We start from the raw sequence: 15,342 nt of genomic DNA on the forward strand, positions 1-15,342 counted from the left end.
CGACCTGAGCCAAAGTCAGTCAATTAACCGACTGAGCCACCCAGGCACGCCTAAATTTATTGTTTTTAATCCCATCTCCCTGGCCAGTGAGATTTAAGGAGATACTGGCTGAGGGCTTCTGGAAAATTTTGTTCATTTTTCTGTGAGAACTTCTGAAAAATTCTTTTCTAGCTGGTGTGTAGAGGATATGAAGTCTGGAAGCGCCAACAGCCATTATTTACAAAGCCTCAGCCTAGAACAAAGTGGGAACTCAGAAGTGGGCGGGGAAAAAGTGATCACCCCTATATCCTTGATGACATCACAAACCTCACACCAGGCAACGTCTCCAACCAGAACCACACCTCTGGTTCGTCACATTGGTTTGGCTGGGTCACCCTGCATCTGCAAGCTTAAGGACCCCAAATTAGAAAGCAGTACACAGAAACGGTGAAGTAAGGAAAAGGGTGGAATTTAATCTTTATTTACAGGACACTGCAAGATCTGAGATTCCACAGAGAAATAAGAAACCCACCGAGAGGAGAAGCTTCATACAGTTTGTACAGTTCAGAACTGTTCAAGTATAGTTTCCATTGTAAAAAGTGCTACAATAACAAAACACATTTAAAAAGAGTTCTTAGTAGAGAAAACAGTAAGACAAACTTATACCAAACATAGTACACAACAAACAACTTTATGCCTCAGCTGTACAATCTAGAAGTTAAAGGTCCCGGGAGTGCCATCCTGAACTTGGAATGTGTAGCTCTCAGAGGTAGTTTCTGGCACAACATTTTGATCTTCTTCTTCCTGGAAGTATTAAAAAAACAAAACCAATCAATATAATCCCGCAAGTATGGCACATTTCTAAGCAGCAGCCTGCCTAGAAGTCTGTATTTACTCCTAAGGTCTTCACCTACGTTACCCCTCTAATCAATCCTATAACGTATTTCAGTATTTCAAATAGTGATCGCAGAGCTGCTGAAAACTTGCCAACTCAGGAGTGCCTGGGAGAAGATTCTGAATGGATTCAGGAATGCTACCACAAGAACAAAAAAAAGAAAGATTTTCTTCCCCACCGGCCACTTTCCAGTAGGAAATGAAAAGGCTTATTAACTCCTGAGTGTGGTGATGGGGTTGGGCCCCTCCTCCATCAACTCCTACACAAACTTACTCTCCAGACATTCTAAGATCCCTATAAAGCTATTCATTTGAAAGTACAGTGGTGATTTAAAAAAATTTTTTTAAATCTCTCAAGATATGATCATCAAGCCAAATATTTGAGGAGCAAACATATACATTATGTCCTACTCACAGTGATATTTTGCTAAATTTAACAAGGTCACGAGGCTCATTTAAAAAGTCTAAGGAGGGGCGCCTGGATGGCTCAGTTAGTTAAGCATCCGACTTCAGCTCAGGCCATGGTCTCACGGTCTGTGAGTGCGAGCCCCGTGTCGGGCTCTATGCTGTCAGTTCATAACCTGGAGCCTGCTCCCGAGATTCTGTGTCTCCCTCTCTCTCTCTCTCTCTGCCCACCCCCATCCCCCACTCATGCTCGGTCTCTGTCAAAAAATGAATAAATGTTTAAAAAAAAGTGTAAGGAAAAAATCTTATGGGCTTGACTTTGTGTATTTTCCAACTTCTGTTAACACTACCCTGTTACTCACCTCTACAGAGAAATACTTCTCAATCAAGTTTAATGAAGCTTTGTACACAGACTCATTTTCATGGTTTTGTAGAGCTTCAATTTTGTCCAAACCTCCGCATTCTTCAATCATTATACTGAGTTTCTCAGTTTCACCTAGTTTCTCAGCAGCCTAAAAAACATTCTCAGTTTACTTGAATTTACTGAATGTTCCAGTTTAGTGATAAAAACAAAGTTTATGTTTGGCTGTTGATATATGTATCGGACATACACTTGGAAGTTCCTGCCAATAACCCTATGAGATCATTTTATCTCCAGTTTACATTTTTTTAAAAATTCAAGGTGATCAGGTGCACCTCGGTGGCTCAGTCTGTTGAGCATCCAACTTCGGCTCAGGTCGTGATCTCATGGCTTGTGAGTTCCAGCCTGGCATCAGGCTCTGTGCTGACAGCTCAGGGCCTGGAGCCTGCTTTGCATCTCTGTCTCCCTCTCTCTGCCCCTACCCCTCTCACGCTGTGTCTCTCTCTCTCAAAAATAAATAAACATTTTTAAAAAATATTTTTTTTAAATTCAAGGTGATGAGATCTGTACTTGCTCTCAGCAGCTACTTCTGGAGATCTCAGAGATCTTCCAAGTAGTTCTCAGTAATTTCTTTGCATCAAAATCATCCGGACAAATTTAAAAATGACACCATATCGGGTTGCCTGGGTGGCTCGGTAGGTTAAGCGTTCGACTTCAGCTCAGGTCATGATCTCATGGTTCGTGGGTTCGAGCCCCGCGTCAGGCTCTGTGTTAACAGCTCAGAGCCTGGAGCCTGCTGTGGATTCTGTGTACCCCCCTCTTCTCTCTGCCCCTCCCTGCCCCTTGTACTCGGTCTCTCTCTTGCTCTCTCAAAAACAAACATTAAAAAAAAAAACAAAAAACCCACTACATCCAGGTTCAATTGATCTTTGATGGGAACAGAAAATTACTGTTTCATAAAAGCACCTCAGATAACACCAAAGTGTAGTCAAGGTGGAGAACCACCATCTAAGGGCAAAGATGGCCTATGCTGCATAAAAACAAATTTCCCTGAATGGATTATTTGCTGACATCAAGAATTTATTAGTATAAAAATGATATTATGGCCTTTTTTAAAGTCCTCAAATTAGAAGATAAATATTTACAGATGAAATAACTTTCTTCAAAATAACTTAGAGAGGGCTTGGGTAAGGGAAAGTAGGAAAACAGGCCAAATGTTGACAAATTATTTACGCTGGATGATGAATACACCAAGCATCATCATTCTAGACTCAACTCTTTGTAGGTAAAATTTCCATAATCAGAAGTCGTTAGGTAGGACCTACCTCCCACCAACCACTGTGACTAAGTGCCACACGCTAGGTCAATTAGGAATGGAATCAGAAAAAAAACAATTAGATAACTACGTCATCAAAATCTAATTTCACCAAAATTCAGTAGGATATTGGAGAATTAAAGATTCTTGACAAATTAGATGGGAATGAACAGTGTCCACACACGGATTTGGTTTCAATTCAGGTCATCCACTTAGATCTCTTATAATCCCTTGTCACGTCTTACCAAGAGTGTGGCCCACATTAAAATAGCCTTTCTAATTCTGTGGCCTACTAAGTAAACTTAGCTGCCCTACCCTGAGTTTAAATCACTTATCATCAAGCCCAAATTCCAATGCTACCTTAACACCTACCTGAAAGATGTTTGAAATGGCATCCAGAATAACCAGAATGATTTTGGTATCTTTTGCAGTTAAGAGGTTCATCAATGGTTCTATTATGCCACAGTGAACGAGGTATACAATCTGCTCAACTGTTCCGCCACTCGTATAGTTGGTCACAGCCCACACAGCTTCCTTTTGTGTCTTAAAGTCTGCCTAATAAACATAAGGAAACAAGTTTACTTCAGAAACGATTGTAAAACTAAAATTCCAAAAGTATTGTTTTAGAAAAACAAGGACACAAACTACCAACTGATTCCATCCAACCTTAAACGTAAGAGGTCACTGGCTACTATTTAGCAAAGAACTACAAGTAGAACCAGCACTGGCACATCAAGAATCTTAATCAAGCACAGCTCTACCAAGTGTCCATCCATAAATACTAACATCCTTCGATTAAGTTAAGACTTCATCACCTTAGAGAGAACACCAACGAGGAATGGAACTAATCCATGATTCACAACTTGCTGTATCTGGTCCTGGCGACCAGCTGTGATGTTTGACATTGTCCACGTAGCTTCCTTCTGAATATTAGTTTTGGGGTTCGTTAGTAGGCTGGGAAAGACAGCAAGTGCTCCCGCATCTATTACAACCTGAGTCTGTTCATCTGTCCCAGTGACAATATTTCCTATGGCTCTTAGCGCAGGAGTCTGAAAAGGAAATGTAGATGCCAGCTGTTAACTTTTATTTTTTCAGCACTGCTCCAAAAGTCTATACCCCAAAGGTTTTGTCAAGTCAGAGCCTCATCATGGCCCTAAAATAGGTAATATGTCAGTATCAGTTTATTAATTGACCATGCTTATGTTTTCTATTCTCATCTAAAAGTTAACAACTGGGGTGGGGGCGTGGGGTGGGGAGGTGCCTGGGTAGCTCAGTCACAGTCAGTTAAGCATCCGACTTCAGCTCAGGTCATGATCTCATGGTTCGTGAGTTCAAGGCCCACGTTGGGCTCTGTGCTGACAACTTGGAGCCTGGAGCCTGCTTCGGATTCTGTGTCTTCCACTCTCTCTGCCCCTTTATCACCCACACTCTCAAACATAAATAAACACTCTCTCCCTCTGAAAAATAAACATTAAAAAAAACTTAATGTTAACAACTGGGGCACCTGGGTGGCTCAGCTGGCTGACTGTCCAAATCTTGATTTCAGCTCAGGTCATGATCCAAGTGTCATGGGATCAAGCCCCCCCATCTAGCTCCCCATGGCGCGTGGAGGCTACTTAGGAATTCTCTCCCTCTGCCCCTTTCTCCTGGTCAAGCTCTCTCAAACTAACTAAACTAAACTAAACTAAACTAAGCTAACCAACCAACCAACCAACTAACTAACTAACTAAATAAATAAATGATAAAGTTAACAACTTACCACAATGGGCAATTCAGTAGCTCCTAGAAGCTTCACAAGTTGGGGCACAACTCCTGTTTTCACGACCATTTCAATCCGTTCATTTGGACCATCAGTAAGGTAGGAAATGGCCCAGCAGGTATCTGCTAATACTTCTGGATCATCATGATGCAGAAGACGAACTAAGGTAGGAAGAATCTGCTCAACAGCATCTAATGGGGGTGCAGGATTCTTGTTGCGACAAAGGTTCGAAAGTGTCCAAGTAAGGTTCCGTAAGTAACCACACTGAGGGGAAAGAAAAATGCAATGAGAGGTCCTCTGTATTTTGAGGAGATGGGAAAAACTGGAATCAAGAAGCGAGTAACCGGACTTATGTTAGTAACTTACTGCTAAAGATGACATATCAGGAACAGCAAGGAGAGCCAACAGCGGGTCAACTGCACCATACTTGATAACCAAGTCTCGGAAAACTGAACCATCACCTAAACAAAGGCAAGGTTAATTTGTAAACTATTTTTCTAGCACCATTACTGTACAGTGACTGAATGGGTCTTAACACAAAGACAACACTGGGAAATCCCTAACTTACTTAGCCACCACTTTCACCCCTGATAAGCATGGGAAGCAAACAAACTTAAATCTTAACCCACAGGTCACTATTACTTATGATAAGCCACTTCTTCCAACCTCAGTAGGATTAGAAACAATCAGTCAAGAGAATTTTAAATCTGGGGCGCCCAGGTGGCTCAGTCGGTTAAGCATCCAACTTCGGTTCAGGTCACGATCTCAAAGTCAGAGAGTTCGAGCCTTGCCTTGGGCTCTGTGCTGACACCTCAGAGCCTGGAGCCTGTTTCAGATTCTGTGTCTCCCTCTCTCCCCCCCTCCCCCACTCACGCTCCCTCAAAAATAAACATTAAAAACAAAAAAAAACACTCTCTTAAAAAAATCTGTTTTAAATCCAAGTACCTGCAATGTTTCCTAGAGCCCATACAGCTTGCTCACTGATGTGGGCATGGGAAGAGGCCAACAGAGAAATGAATGCTGGGATAGCACCTCCATCTACCACAGCCTTGGTCTGTTCTGATGTACCGGAAGCAATGTTAGTGAGGGCCCAAGCAGATTCGAACTGAATGGGGCTACAATCAGTTCTGCCCAAGAAGGACACAAATTTTGGAATCAAACCAGCTCGGATTATGTTGTCTATGGGAGGCTGTTTTTCCCTAGAAAGCAGTTTCCTAAGGGTAAGCAAAAAGAAAAATGAAAGTTGAGGAGGAATAACAAAAGTTTGTGTAAAAATCGATTTAAAATGCAATTCAAGAGTTTAGAACTACAGATAACCTTTTAAAGTCATGCAATAATGTTGAGATATCATGTAATTTAAGAGGAGATTAACAGACTGGTTGCAATGGTGCTACCCAGGTGGTGTCTTTAACTACCTTTTATCCAAAATTGAAGAATTACCGGTAATGGAAATTAGCCTCTTCACTGCATCCGCGGAAACTACTTTAGATCTTGTCACTTTAAAATTTCGGCAGTCTGACAGAATTACACCACCAGTGGGGTGACCTGTGTTTCCCTAACTACTGGTGAGGTTAAACATCTTTTCCTTCATCATTTGTCACTCGGATTTTTGAGCACACTGTCAAATTATAAAAATTATTCTTTGTTACAAATGTCACAAAATATTTGCGTTTGATGGAAAGTGAGTAAATGCACCATTCTAAATGCGTGTGCCAATCCCACTTACTGATTCCTTTCTCTGACACCACTTTGAAATGCCACTTTGACAAAACTTTGTAATTTACTTAAAAGGTATACCAAAAGGTTGACGGTGATTATCACTGGGGGTGGGTGGGACTTGAGGCAATCACAAAATTACAGTTTCACCTACGGAAAGACTCTAATGAAATCAGGCTTTTGGCCAAATTAACCTTTATCTTACCCATGCCATCTGTCTCTTTCCCAATAACAACAACAAAAATCTAAAAAGGCTGGTATCTTAGTGATGTCACTCATGCTATGGCCGAAAAGACTTACCTAGCAGCTTGAGTAGCCTGGAGCTGGCTTTCCAAATTGTTGCTATTTATGCCTTTGACAATGTCATCAACAGACCAATTGACAGTGCCCTGCAAGGACAATGGGATCAATTTTGCAAATTATCATTTTTAAGATTAAATATAAACAATAAAATCTCTACCTGGCACTGTGAAGACCTTTTCTGTGAAGACCTTCTTAAAATCAGTTACTGTAAGTTTAGACTTATGCGGAATTGTGGCTGTTAACTAAATATCCATTATTTTAGATGTAGAAGAGCACTCAAACTTGGTATTATGAATCCCTGGAATCTCAAATTATGGAGTATTAAAGCATTTTGTCACTAAAAGAGGAGACTGTGAACAATCTAGTAAATTAAATTAGAGCAGTTTGGACGTTGTTCTACATTAGTCTCAATCACCCACATTCAGATACGCTGTCAGGGAGAAAAGGATGCAGTTATATGGGCAACGTGCTAGGAATTTTCACATCGAAGCTTATAATCTATGCATTTCCACAGTACAGTGCTACAGAAATGTCTCATGTTGTGAACACCACAGAAGAGCTTGAGAACCAGTACTACAGTTAACTCAAAAAGACAGTGCCCCTTTTTCCATAAGAGCTTACAACTTAATAAGGGAAATGTGAAAAATAGACACCATAAAATAAGTGGCAAATATACACACATTCGCTCTCCATTTGTGATGCACAGCTGGGGTGCTACGCGAATTCTGAAAAGGGGACATTTTTCCTACCAGGTTGATCAAGGAGTGCTATAAGGAGATAGGATTTGAATATAGTACTCTACAGATAGCACATAGGTACTATTTCATGAAAAAAAAAAATATTTGGAGCTCTAAAGGAAAGCATAATGTAAAAAAAGCAGGAAAGTTCCCAGTATCTTTTAAAGATAAAAAAAAAGATAATCTGAAAGTCTAAGATGGATCGATTTACAAAAATAAACCTTCCAGGGGCACCTGGCTGGCTCTGTTAGCGGAGCGTGCCACTCTTGATCTCGGGGTTGTGAGTTTGAGCCCCACGTTGGGTGTGGAAATTACTCAAAAATAAAATCTTAAAATAAAACTTCCAAGAATATGGATTTAAAACTACCAAAGTTTTTGAGGTGTGTGGGTGACTCAGGTTAAGCATCCAAAACGATTTAGGTTCAGGTCATGATCTCACACTTGGGGAGATCAAGCCCTCTTCAGGCTCCGCACTGATAGCACGGAGTTGCTTGGGCTTCCCTCTCTTCCTCCATGTCTCTCCCACAAGTGCATGTGCGCTCGCTCTCTCTCTCAAAATAAACGTTAAAAAAAAAAACCTACCAAAGTTTTTTCAGCAGAGAAATAACAAGTCTAAACAGTATTTCAAGAATATTTTTAGGTATATAGTGTGTGGCATAGAATGAAGGAAAAGATAAATTAGAAGATCACTGAAAATATTGCAGGAGAGGGGCACCTGGGTGGCTGAGTCAGTTAAGTGCCGGACTTCGGCTCAGGTCATGATCTCGTGGTTCGTGAATTCAAGCCCCTCATTGGGCTCTGTGCTGACAGCTCAGAGCCTGGAACCTGCTTCAGTTCTGTCTCTCTCTCTCTGCCCCTCCCCTGCTCATGCTCTGTCTCTCTCTCTCTCTTTCAAAAATAAACATTAAAAAAAGTTTTCTTTTAAACATCTCAGGAGGAAAAACATCTGAACAAAGATGGTGGAAAATACAAAAAATAGAGAACATCCAAAAAATTGGAAAATGATTGGTTCTGGACACACTAACTTTCAGTTAACACTGGGATGGCCAGTCAAGGTACCGAACTGGTGGCTAGAAATGCAGGGAAACCTCAACGGAGTTTAGAGCTAAAGGAGACCTTGGAATCAGTTATGGAGAGTGGGCAAGAAAGAAGACAACTCATTAGAATTACTGATTGGGGACAGAAAAAAAGATCTTCGCAAAGTTGATAGTTAAAACCATTAGGCTAGGAACGTTATTTAAATTCCTAAGAAAAGCACCATATTGACCTTCTGAATCGACCATAACTCATAACCTACTACATATTTACCTGGTTGTTGCGGTTTTCCTGCAGTGGGGATGTTGCGTCATCAGGAAACGAGCTTACGTTTCTCCTTTTCAGCATCTGGTCATCCTTCTTAGCTTTCCTCAGCTCCACGTTAACTTCTATTCGGCGGCGCCTCATTTCCTTGAAAAAAGACACACCACTTCACCTATCTTATCAGTTTTTCTGGCCAAGTGAGAGCACTTATTTCAAATTTCCTCCAAGTTTTGACCCCTTCCCAAGTGTCTTTGCATTAAAAGAAAAAAAAAATAGCACAGGAAAGCAACAGAAGGTACTCACTGTACTGTCTTTCCCCTTGTTCTTGAATCTGTTAAGGCGGGCAGCTGGTGAATTAGCATTCTCGTTGGTGGACATGGCTGTGAAACAAAGGGAGAAAGCTAGAAGACGGAGGAAAGGTAAGATTTCTCCTTCATCATTTTGCTTTGTCAGTAAGAGGAGCACTAACAGAATCATCAGGCATGTATTGCATCCACACTTGTCTATTAGAGGAGCAATTTCCGCCTTCAGCACTACGAAGCACTGAATTGGCCAAACTGTCGTAGTCCCCTCCCCTCCCAAGGGCCGAGACTTCCTGGAGCAGGGCTGTCCATCAGAAATAGAGTGCAAGCTGTATAAATTTCAATTTCCAGGTCTGCATTTTTCAAAAAGCAACAAATGAAATTAATTTTAACGTCTTATTTAGCCCAACACACCCAATATATTCTCATTTCAACATGTTATAATATTTCGAGTCATTGAGATATTTTACACTTTCTTCATACTAATCCTCCGAAACCTTGAAATCCTGTGCGTACTTTAAGCTTACAGCGTATCCCAATTTGGACCAGCCACTTGGGTTGGCTGGCTACCACACTGGGCAGTGCAATTGGACTATTTCAATTAAATAGTTAATTGAAGACAAAGTAGGAGAACTGAGCTCACAGTTAAAATCAATGTCCTAGGGGAAATAAATCCAATATCCATCCTCTGGAGGCTCTACTGTTTTTAAGTGGCCAAAATAGGTACAGTCTCCACACTTGAAAATTAAGGAGAAACCTGGCTCCTCATTACACTACGGAACCTTCCCTAACATTTCCTGTCCACACTGAAAACTTGAGACGCAGTTGTCCACCTTCAGCATCTCATTTCATTTCCAGGAATTTCGAGTGAATGCACTTAATTAGGCGGATCTCAACTGTGCTTCATTCAGACTGAGATCTTTAAGAGCAATCGCCAAAAAGTGCCAAGTACAAGTCCCGCTTACAATTTGTTAGCTTTCATTCCATGTTCTTTGACGAAACGGTGTCACAGCCCGCCCTGGGCCTGCGTATTAAGAGAGAGTTCTTCCAACTGCCACCCCCATCGCCAGGCCCTGCCCCTGCCCCCCACCCGGGAAGACGCAGCGGGGAACGGGCGGAGGAGGGGGCCGGGCCGCCTCCCCGGACTCTAGCCCTCGGGCCTCACCGATTTGCCGGGCCGCGATGCGTAAGGGCTCTCCGCTGCGGTTCGCACAGCCGCGGCGCCCTAAAGCCCAAGCACTCGCATCGCGAAACAGCCGCTTCGTCAACGAACGACGCCCCCGAGGCCTCGTCAACGAGGGAGGCCAAAGCCAGGTCGGGCGTGTACGCGGGCCCTCCCCTCCCGCCACCCGCAAGCGGAGCGCGGCCCGCAGCCCGCAGGCCTGCCGTTACGCTCCGGCCGGACTCCGGCCCGAGTTCGTACCTACACGGCCGGCTCAGGATTCCACAAGAGGCGATGCGAGGCGCGCAGGGTGCAGGTCAGCTGCCCTGAAAACGTCCACCACGGCTCAGCCCAAAGACGGTGTGGCTCGTGCTGCCGGCCGGCGCGATTTAAATTTCCCGGTGTCCCCGCATTCCGATTGGCTGGTTCGAGTGTACGCCGTGTGCCCATTGGTGGATTTGAAAAACACGTTAGGGGGGTTGGTCATAGGGCCAAGAAGAAGCGAGGATAGCATCGCGAGATATGGGAGCGGCCGGGCAATCCCAGAGCACTTTGCAGTTCGGAGAGGAAAGACTCCAGATCCCAGCATGCAGCGGGCAAGTTCTCCGCCCTGCTTTGGCCCGAACCTCGGGTCTTTGCAGGGAGATTATGCAAATGACGTCGCTCGCTGCTCGTTTGCCTGGGCGGCTGCTTCAACCAAAACGCCACAAATGGTTTCCAAAAGGATTCCCTTTAAAAACCTTGACATAGAGGAGGTAGATTAAAAAAATATATATATTGATATAGAAACATACCGCTATGCGTTTTTTCCCTGCTAGGACACAGAAGGCACTTGGCAGGGGTTTCTGACCCTTATGGAGAGAAGGGATAAGGCAGGCTTGTGTTACATTTTTTAGTTTTAATTTTTTTTTAGCTTGTGTCGTAAAAGACTGCATAGAAGCCACAAATATGCTAACAAAAGGCTTTTTATGGCTTTTTCTTCAGACACTCATTTATTTTTAAATAATTTCAAATACAGAAGAATTACAAATCTTTATGCAGATTTGCCAGATTTTAACATTTTGCCACCTTTGCTATTTCTCTATGTACACACACGTGCATGTGTGTATAATACATGTAAGGCTTTTACATTTACTTTCCAAACCATTTGAGAGTAACTTTCAGATATCATGTCCAAATACTCCAAATACTTAAGTGTGTATCTTCTTTTTTTTTTTAAGTTTATTTATTTTGAGAGCACAAGAGGGGGAGGGGCAGAGAGAGAAGGAGAGAGAATCCCAAGCAGGCTCCACACCATCAGCACAGACCCCCGACTTGGGACTCAATCTCACAAACCATGAGATCATGATCTGAGCCGAGATCGAGTCAGTTGCTTAACCTTCTGAGGCACCCACGTCCCCCTTCAGTGCGTATCTTCTAATGACATTCTCTTATATGACCACATCACAGTCATCAAATTCAGGACAAATGAATTTTTTTTTTTTTTTTTAGTAATCTCTACACCCAATGTGGGGCTCAAACTCATGGCCTGGAGATCAAGAGTCCCATGCTATCCTGGCTACGCCAGCCAGGGACCCCAGGACAACTGAACTTTGATGCTATCATTTATTCTATAGTCTGTGTTCAAGTTTTGACAAGTGTTCCAATATGTTCTATGTGGTATTTTACACATTTCTGAATAACACGTTTGCATTCTCTTGCCTTGTACTTTTTTTTAAAGCATCACGAATGGTTATCAGAGCAACAGAATTAAATCTTTTTGGTTTTCTTTTTGGATTTTTTTTTTTTTTTGTATTCTTAAAAGGGTGTTTTTAGAAATGTTGTACTGGTTTATTTTTTAATATTAATAAATTCACTACAAATTATTTACGATAGATACATTCATCTGTTGTTGAAGGCATTTTGCCAGCCCCACTCATTGTGTCGCAGCCATGGGATTCATAGACGGTTGATTCTACTCCCACCTACTCAAGCAGCATGATCCCATCCCCCTAAGTGCAAAAATGTGAAAGGAATTCACCCTGAAACCGGCCACTGCAAGGGATTCTCTTGGCTACTGTGAATGGTTTAGAGGCAGGCATGTGACCTAAATTCATTCAGTTGGGAAGCCTATGCCTTTTGTTTAATGACTGGAGGTAGGAAAGCAGGCTCTGTTCTTCTGAACTGGGGGGTGTGAGGCCTAGACATCTGAATAGGACAGTTGTAGAGAAACTACGAAAGCTCTGATCAACAGCCCGCCCTACCTCTGAAGGTTGCAATTATATAACTTTGCAATTTTGTCATCCGACACACTTTCTTGGTTGTTTAAGCTGGTTATATCAGGTTTTCTTTTGCTTCAAAATACGGAGTACTATGTGCCCAAAGCTGTTCTAAATGTTTTACATATATTAATACATCTAATCTTCACAACTCTGTGTTGTAGCATTATTATTACCTGTACCATTTCACAGAAGAGAAGACTGAATCGTGAGTGGTTAAGTAGCTTGTCCTGGTTCACACAGTCAGTAAATGGCAGACGGGATTCCGACCCAGGCTGCCAGGCTCTCAACCACTATTCTATACCCTCACCTGAAAACAACCTGAAACAGAAATACAATGTGGAATCTGAGAGAGTTGCCTTTGAAAGATACAACGTTCCCCTGGGGTAACCATAGACCTTCCCTCTTAGCTCTTCTAGTTTGGATGGAGATTCAGGAGAGAGCCTTGTCTGGCCAGGACCAATCAGTACCTTCCTTCCCCAGACACAGGAATTAGTTTGGTGATAACGATGCAGCATAATGCAATAAAATGTCTACGGAGGCCTTTGAGTGTGAGATATCCTCTCTCTTCTACAGGACTGTGTGTGCTAATAGTATAGCTGGAAACTGCTTTCAGGGAAGCAAACCCCAGTGTGCCCAAGTCTGAATAATTAGTTCGTCAAATTGTTCTTTCAAGTAAAAACTATGTTCCACTGAAAAAGTTAGTTTAGCCTGCAACTCAAACATCACACAATTGTTTTTTCTTCAAGAGAAAACCATTGTGGGGTGCTTGGCTGGCTTAGTTCCTAGAGCCGGCAACTCTTGACCTCGGGGGTTGTGAGTTCGAGCCCCAGCTGAGGTTGGAGATTGCTCACAAATGAAATGTTTAAAAAAAAAAAAAAAAGTGCAGGGGCGGCTTAAGTGTCCAACTCAGCTCAGGTCATGAGTTAGCGCCCTGCGTTGGGCTCTGTGCTGACAGCTCAGAGCCTGGAGCCTGTTTCAGATTCTGTGTCTCCCTCTCTCTCTGCCCCTCCCCTGTTCGTGCTCTCTCTCCCAAGAACAAACATTAAAAAAACATTTTTTAAAATAAAAAAAGTGCAAAAAAAAAAGAGTCAACCATTGTATTTTGGTATGTGGTAGAAATGATTTATGCATATTTTGTCACACAAAATATTAAAAAGGTGTGCACTCAAGTGTGGGGATTTAATACAATTGACAATTCTTACAATCATCAAGGATATTCTTAAGTGAAGCTGGCTACCTCCACCCCCACCTTTGCCAGGGCACAAACATGAAGGATGACTATTACTACTTTGGTCCCACTGCCATGGTTCACTGAGATGTGAGTTTTACCCACTATCATTTCTGCACCACCAATGCTAAATGATGAGTGAATTGTTATTTACTAAATAACGTCCTAGTTTTCATTAAAAGCATTTCCTGAACGACTCAGGGTCCACAGGTAATAAAAGTGACACACTGACACACAGACACATAAAATTTGAAAGATACATACCAATATGTTAACAGTGGTAAGCTCCAAATGATAGAATCATGGTCAATTTCAGTTTTCTTCATTTGGTTTAGGCATACTTTATACAAGTTTACAACTAACAGGCGTTAGGTGTCTAAGGAGAAAACGAAATTGTGTATTTTTAAAAACCACGAATGCAGCATCTTTACATGCAACACGCATGGACATACTGGGCGTGGAAACAAAGTCTCTAAGTCTTTATCCAAGACCTAGGATGGGATAAAAACAAAATCCGTATTATTTTTTTATTGACGGACGTTGTTAAATCCATTTTCCCTTTAATCCGGAGGGAAAGAAGAGACGAGGGAGGAAAATGGATGTAAATGAGTAAGGGAGAAGGGCAGATTTGGGGCGAGGGAAAAAAAGCCTGTTCACCCTGGAACCCCCCAACTATTATCACAATGTTTATATATATATATATATATATATATATATATATATATATATATATATATATCACAATGTGATAATAGTTTATCACAATGCTGTATGTAGAATAACTGCGGGAAGGAAAAGGGAGGAGGAGCTATAAGGGAAGGGAAGGTTGCGGGTGTGTAGGTGAGGAAGGACCTCAGGCTCTGCGACAGGCGGCACTAGGCGGTCCCAGGGAACTTTGTAAAATGCAGACGCCCGGGCCCAGCCAGGGAATCAGAACGGAGGGAGGACAGGCCTTGGAATTTCGTTTAAAGTTCCCCAAGAGCGCAGAATGCGCAGCCAGGACAGACGACCTTCCGACAAGAACCGTACAGGTAGGAGGCTGCCCGGAGCTGCCCGCGTGCCGGCCACGCAGTCCCGGGGGCTGTGGGGTAGGCAAGGCCACGCGCAGGCGCACGGGGCCACGGGCGACGGGCCGGGCTCAGCGCAGGGGGGCGCAGGCGCGCGGGGCCGCCGCTGGGGGCGGCTCCCAAATCGTACCGCGCCCGTCTCGAGGCCGGGGAGCTCGGGGCGGGGCGCGATGATGGCATCGCGTAAGGAGACGGTGTGAGAACCCGGATCCTGTGGTGACCCAGTGGCCTAATGGATAAGGCATCAGCCTCCGGAGCTGGGGATTGTGGGTTCGAGTCCCATCTGGGTCGCACGGAGATTAGTTTTGGTGGAGAGAAAGGCGGTGATGGGCACTGACGGCAGTGAAGTAGATTTTGAATTGTGGTCACTTCACGTCTCTACAGCGATCTCCAAAACAACTGAATTTACAAGTTAGGAAATGTATGCCCGCGCTTTAAAAATACCGCAGTTGGGACCTTGCGAATGAAGGGTGAGATGGGGGCCAAAAGAGGAGCGCTTAACTTCTGCTTAGGTTATAATGGCTTCTTATTAAAAAAGAAAAATCATTAGAAAG

General features: G+C 43.0%; 1 protein-coding gene and 1 non-coding gene across 5 annotated transcripts; one reads left to right on the forward strand and one right to left on the reverse strand.

Moving 5' to 3' along the window:
* Positions 1-432: 432 nt before the first annotated feature.
* KPNA2 (karyopherin subunit alpha 2) lies at positions 433-10,633 on the reverse strand. 4 transcript variants are annotated; one of them, XM_015072633.3, is made up of 11 exons: positions 10,494-10,633; positions 9,072-9,148; positions 8,778-8,915; positions 6,730-6,818; positions 5,659-5,927; positions 5,080-5,174; positions 4,714-4,977; positions 3,770-4,003; positions 3,327-3,509; positions 1,641-1,790; positions 433-783 (listed from the first exon to the last, which is right to left on the reverse strand). In XM_015072633.3, exons 2-11 carry the CDS (start codon positions 9,144-9,146, stop codon positions 691-693), a joined length of 1,590 nt encoding a protein of 529 aa, XP_014928119.1. In that variant the 5' UTR covers positions 9,147-9,148; positions 10,494-10,633; the 3' UTR covers positions 433-690. The 4 variants fall into 4 exon arrangements, with proteins under 4 accessions (XP_014928119.1, XP_026903668.1, XP_026903667.1 ...); XM_027047867.2 differs by having other exon boundaries at positions 9,072-9,169; positions 10,494-10,591; XM_027047866.2 differs by having other exon boundaries at positions 10,498-10,579.
* Positions 10,634-15,006: 4,373 nt separating this feature from the next.
* On the forward strand, positions 15,007-15,079 carry TRNAR-CCG (transfer RNA arginine (anticodon CCG)). The gene has a single exon. It is a non-coding gene; the product is annotated as a tRNA-Arg (tRNA).
* The last annotated feature ends 263 nt before the right edge of the window (positions 15,080-15,342 follow it).

This window comes from Acinonyx jubatus, chromosome E1 (genome assembly GCF_027475565.1).
Source record: "Acinonyx jubatus isolate Ajub_Pintada_27869175 chromosome E1, VMU_Ajub_asm_v1.0, whole genome shotgun sequence".
Lineage (NCBI taxonomy): Eukaryota > Metazoa > Chordata > Mammalia > Carnivora > Felidae > Acinonyx > Acinonyx jubatus.

Excerpts from the sequence above, each read along its gene's own strand:
- KPNA2 (XM_015072633.3), bottom strand. The coding sequence starts at position 9,146 with ATGTCCACCAACGAGAATGCTAATTCACCAGCTGCCCGCCTTAACAGA. Across the intron at positions 8,916-9,071 it reads ACAAGGGGAAAGACAGTACA|GAAATGAGGCGCCGCCGAAT; the intron begins GTGAGTACCTTC and ends TCTTTTTTCAAG. Across the intron at positions 4,978-5,079 it reads CTGATATGTCATCTTTAGCA|TGTGGTTACTTACGGAACCT; the intron begins GTAAGTTACTAA and ends CTTTCCCCTCAG.